This window comes from Echinops telfairi, unplaced genomic scaffold, assembly GCF_000313985.2.
Source record: "Echinops telfairi isolate 266 unplaced genomic scaffold, ASM31398v2 ScPeMD7_10;HRSCAF=50, whole genome shotgun sequence".
NCBI lineage: Eukaryota > Metazoa > Chordata > Mammalia > Afrosoricida > Tenrecidae > Echinops > Echinops telfairi.
Genome location: NW_022103907.1, coordinates 1,995,565 through 2,001,260, shown reverse-complemented (window position 1 = coordinate 2,001,260; position 5,696 = coordinate 1,995,565). Strand labels below are relative to the sequence as shown.

At 53.2% G+C, this 5,696-nt stretch overlaps 1 protein-coding gene across 1 annotated transcript in view; it reads left to right on the top strand.

Moving 5' to 3' along the window:
* The window catches only part of ALK (ALK receptor tyrosine kinase), a 689,240-nt gene that overhangs the window by 619,315 nt on the left and 64,229 nt on the right, over positions 1 to 5,696 (top strand). The window contains exon 12 of the mRNA XM_045287018.1: positions 915 to 1,077. Coding sequence (XP_045142953.1) covers positions 915 to 1,077 — 163 coding nt within the window. The remainder of the gene's footprint in view (positions 1 to 914; positions 1,078 to 5,696) is intronic.

Below are 5,696 nucleotides of genomic sequence, written 5' to 3'. Positions count from 1 at the left end.
CCTGCCCATTGTCACGCAATCGGGTTGTTTGTCACTAGCAAGTCTAAGTCTAATTCATCTTTCCTTGGGCATCTTTCTTTCGGTCGAAAGTCATCAGCCAACGGTTTCACTCGAACATCTAACGGACAAAGTGATGGGCTCCCCAGTTAATTTTCCCATTCTTGGCCTCGCCGATTTGGCTTGGTTTCTCTTTTAAAAAGAAATAATCTCTGAAGTCTTACAATGAGATTTTTGTATTTTAAGGAAAGAGCACTGTCTCAAGGACTGCTCTTTAGAGAAATGTGTGACGGTATGGAAGTGTTCGCATTCTGGCCAGCATGCAATAGCACAGTCCCCTCCTGTCCAGCCTGAGTCGAAGAGAGAAGGTTTAAGAGGGAAAGGCTGGAGGTGGGCAGGGGAGGGGCATATTTGTGTGGGGTGTTCTTGTGGCACCCCAGAAGGCCACAGAGGGTTAATGGTTCCTTGGGATAAGGACCAGGGGTACTGCCAAAGCTGAACAATCAGCTTGGAAAAGGAGCGGTGTGACTCAAAGACACATGTTTCCATCTTTGATACTCTGCTGCATGGAGAAAGGAGCCGTGGTGGTGTAATGGTTACCTGTCGGGCTGGGATCCGCACAATCAGCAGCTCCGTAGCAGTGGGTTTGGTTTTGTTTGGTTTGGGGTTTTTAGGCTGTCAACATCTTCAGGCCAAGTCCTAGTCAGCTCCATTTCTGCATCTAACATGGAGCCTGGTACACAGTAGATCCTCAATGGAAGTTTCCAGTTTGAATGACTGATCGGGCGGTGGCTCTTGCCCCAACCTTGGCACTGTGGTGGAAGGTGGGGTTGGGGGCGTGGATGAGCTATCCCAGGGAGGCTGTGGAAGAGGGAGGACCAGGCCACGTGGGTGACATCTCTCCTCTTGTGCCGCAGTTCACTGGCTGTTCACCACGTGTGGGGCCAGCGGGCCCCACGGCCCCACGCAGGCCCAATGCAACAACGCCTACCGGCACTCCAACCTGAGCGTGGTGGTGGGGAGCCACGGCCCCCTGAAGGGCATCCAGATCTGGAAGGTGCCAGCCACCGACACCTACAGGTGCGTATTGGAGACCAGGAGGTGGAGGGGCAGCCCTGCCCTCGTCTGGGTGCATGCCCCCTGGGGAGCTCAGACGTGCCACGGCTCAGAGTCCCCAGACTGTGGTCTCAGAGGTGGTGGAAGAGCTGGAGATGGGGCCATGTGGGAGAGCAGAATAGGACAATGGAGCAAGGTGTATTCTTTGTCCTTAAGAAGCTCACTGGATGTTTGGAGAGATTGTGTGTGTGTGTGTGTGTGTGTGTGTGTGTGTGTGTGTGTGTGTTTCCACCAAAATTTTTTTTTAATAATTATAATTAAGGTAGATTGCTCTTTAACGATTAGCTGACATTGTTCAAAGCAGGCGATAGATATGAAAACAGTGAGCAAAAAGTGGCATGCATACAAGACGATGTTCTTAACCTTGAACCTCCTTTCTGGACCCAGTCCCGGAAGTAAGGGTCACACTCATGTCCCCCCCTCCTCACCACAGGAATGCAGAGAGCAGGGCCAGATTGGAGGGAGGGTGGCTCCCCAGTGCCACTTTGAGGCCCTGGCAGGTAGCAAAGCTAATGTCAAGCCTTCTCGCACTCAGTCAGTGGTCTTCATCTGTCTCCCGCGTCAGAATCCCCTGCAGGGCTGGTTCAAACACAGCGCTGAGCTGTCTGATCCAGTCGGTCTGGAGCGGGGATCAGGGGTTTACATCGCTAACACGTTTCCAGGTGATGCCCTCGCTCCCTGTGGGCTAAGGACCACCCTTTGCACACCGCCTCCGAGTTAGGAGTCGGAGCTGCCAGTGTAGTCCTCCACAAACTCCACGCAAGTGCTGCGATTGAGCTCCCTTTGACAAATGAGGAGACTGAGGTTCAGAGAGGTCAGCAGGCTCCCCCACAGCCACGCAGTCCAGAAAAAGCCCCCAGCCCCACTCTGCCAGGGTCGTTTCAATGGAAAGCACTGAAATATTGCTACGATCCCTGACGGCTGAACACCGTGGGAAATTAGCTCTCTTTCTCCTCCCGAGGCCCAGGACAAAGCCGGCCCTCAGCCCCCTAGGAAGGAAAGCCGGGTTTTCCTCCATGGTAACGTGTCCTGTGGCAAGCCCACCCCTGGGGCCTCTGTGTAAATGCATTACCCAGAGCGTCCTGAGTGCTTTTTAAATGGCATTATGGGCAGGAATGCCATAACCAGGTTTGGCTGCAATCGGATTAGCTGCTTCAGGCCCCCTACCGCCACCCACCCGTAATCAATGGCCCAGGCACACCCCAAGCCTCCCACTTCCATCCCCATCCCCGCCCCAGCACTGACATAGGGACCAGATCAGACCTGACCAAAGGACTCCTGCAGGGCTCCCAGAGGGGGATGGAGGGTTGGAGGGGGGGGGGCGGCTGTTGGAGGGACCAAACCCAACAGTTACAATCAGCCAATCCAAGCTTAGGGGCCCCCACCCTGTGTGGGTCAGAATCCATCTGTGCTCCAGAGGGCTCTCAAGGCCACGAGCTTTGATGAAGCCATGGCCAGGCCTTTCCTGCAAGGCACTATTGGTTCCAGGCAGACTGCCTCCTTCCGCAGAGAGGAGGGCATCGTGCCATGTCATCCATGACACTCCTGCTTTGACACACAAAGCGAGGACTTGGACCCAGCAGTGCTCTGGCTCAAAGTCAGGCTCTTTCCACTAAAACCCTACCTGTCTTCTGGATGGAGGGACAGGACAGGGGAGTGCAGAAGAATCACCCACCACCGGGGAGCTTCATGGGAAGAGAGGTCCTATCACCTGGAGCGCTTTGGACCAGCACAGCTCTATAATGTGAAGGTCCCAGCAGGGACCTTGGTCCTATTCCCACATAAGGGCATCTCCAGAGCCTGGCCAGCCAGAATTCCTTGCTGTACAAATGGTCAGAAGACACCGCATGAGGGGACGCTGGTGGGCTGCGTTCTCTCTGAGGCAGAGAACCAGGCCCACTCCCAGTGCGGTGAGCTGTCTCCCTGTCTGTCAAAAGCAGGTGGACGCTAACACCACCACCCACCCAGCTGCCTAGCTACGCAAAGTAGGTGCTCATCGCATGCTGAGCCCCTTGAGCAGAGAAGTCCCCAGGAGCCAGGAAGCAGCCAGGCAGCATCTCCAAGAACAGACTGATCCCATAGCCTGCCTGTTTCCAAGGACTTTTATCCGACCTTCCCAAGTGGGCCCCCTGCCTTGAAAGATTTTGCCTGCCAGAGGAAGTACACTTATTAAGTTATAATTAATTCATTATCTCTCCTTTTCATTGATCGGAGCTGTATTTCAGTCTTGTCAGGTTTTGGGTCAGCATAAATTGCCGCTGTATCGCCACATGCATTGATAACAATCCCAGTCCAAATCGGAGATGGTTTCCATTCATCTCTTTGAAATACTGGTGAACTCCTGGTGGGAAACATAGACAAGGACCTATTTTTTTTTTCTGCTGATGTGAGATACTTCAACACATCCAAATTGGCAAGGGGACATTCTGACTTGGGGAGGGGTGAGCGTGCAAGGTAGGGTTACTTTTTTGAGATAGAACAATCAAAATTTAAATCCCTGGGTTCAAGGATCTTATTGTGGATGCTATCACTGTTTCTGTCTGCTTGTTTATATTTTTTAACCAAGTGAAAGGCGATAATAGGTTCTCCTCACCTCATCCTTAATCTCGAGCTGATCTCTGGATGAGGCCGATTTGGACAGCAATGTATTTTGGCCACATTACCTAGTAATTACCAGAGAGGCTGACCATTTAATGATTTGCTTTTTAGACCACATCAAAATGTCTCCACATCAAAACACCTCTGGTAAAAAACCCAGTGCCCTTTTTCTGGAAGACCTTTTCTCCGTGTTCATCAGAATTTAGGAAGCGCAGTCCATCCAAGGGGCCAAGCAGGGGCATACCAGAGTGTTCCACAAATGGGTCTTGGAACCAAAAAGGTTGGAGATGACTGCTTTGTAACTTCTGCCGCTGAGTTGATTCCGACTCACAGTGACCCTATGTCGGGTTTCCAAGACTGTACATTTTTATAAGAGCAGATAGCCTCTTCTTTCTCCTATAGAATGGCTGGTGGGTTTGAACTACCAACCTTAGTGGTATATACCCTCGGTGGTCTATGCAGTTGAAAACACCCCCAAGAGGCTTCAGTTTAACACTCTAGTGCCCACTCTTCCCCCATCTGCCCTGAAGGTGCCCTTCCTTTATGAGTGACACTTTCTCCATCAAAGCAGTGGGAGGTGGCATGGTCACTCCCTCCTGGGACAAATGCCCCACTGTCCAAACTGTCCCTCTCCTGGTTTTCAAATGCTAGTGATGCACATCAAAGACCTAGTAAGCATGCTGTGCCTGGCACTGAGTGTACAAAGGTGAGTGAGACCCGGTCTCTGCAGCCACAGGAGCTGCCATCCAGAATGGCGGTGAACAAGGAGCCACACATTTGGTGTGGTGGGTTATGAGTCGGGTTGCTAACCACAAGGTCAGCAGTTCAAAACCACCAACCGCTCTGCAGGAGAATGACAAGGCTTTCTACTCCCATAAAGAGTTACAGTCTCAGAAACCCACAGGAGCAGTTCTACCCTGTCCTGTAGGGTCACTATGAGTTGGAGTTGACTCGATGGCAGTGAGTTGGGTTTGGGTAGAAAAGACTAATGAGGGGTTATCCATGAGGTCAGAGGAGAAGTCGTTCCCTCAACGAGAGTCATTCAAGAATGACTTCCTCCAGAAGAGTCAACCCTTGTGAGGATGGTAAGAGTTGCCTGGGCCAAGAAGAGTGGGCAGTCTTGCCTGACAGTGTTCATCTGGGACTAAGGTGGGCTGGAGATGGCTGGGCCTTGGTGGCAGGGCTGACCGACATCTGGTCTCCCACATGCCTTCAGTGCCCTCTGATGGCCATCAGGGTATGGTACTGAGGGAAGCAAGCCGAGAGGTAGGGAGCAGTGGGAAGGCAGCGGCTCCATCCAGGCAAGGGTCAAACAGAGCGAAGCCAGGGCCAGGGAGAGCCAGATGTGGACATGGACGCAGGGCCAGGAAGCATTTCAGGATTGGCTGGACATGGCGCTGTTCCTGGCGTATGTGAGTTAGAGGACATGAAAGCCCCGGGCCAGCTGCTGCCCCCAGCAGTTTGATAGGGAAGGAAAGGCAGTGCCGGGTCAAGGGTCGACTGCTCACCTTCCAGGTGGCCCACCCGTGCTCCACGCTGGCCACTGTGCTCCAGGTACAGCCACCACCTGCCTCCCAGTGATGCTCTGTCCAGCCCCCAAGGGCTCAAGGGGACGGTGCCAGCGTCACCATGACTCAGAGGCTGGCTAACAACGGGAGTGCCTGGTGAAGGAAGCGCTCGCTTTGGTCCTGAGAGGTAGCCACGTCTAGAACTGCCCGGGCCGTGGGTGGCTAAGTGGACTGGAGGGTGAGAGGCGACTGGTGCAGGTGCCTTGGGTGGATGACCATAGACCAGATCCCAACATGAAGACAGAGGAGAACGGGGCTCAGCCATGTTCCATGCCACTCGGCCAGAGGCAGCCAGGCTGGCCAGCCTCTCACACTTCCTTCCGGACTTCTCATCTCTCTCCCACTAATCTGCCTGTCTGCCTTCTCTCCTTGCTGCTAAAGCTCGGCATGCTTAGTACACACACACACACACACACA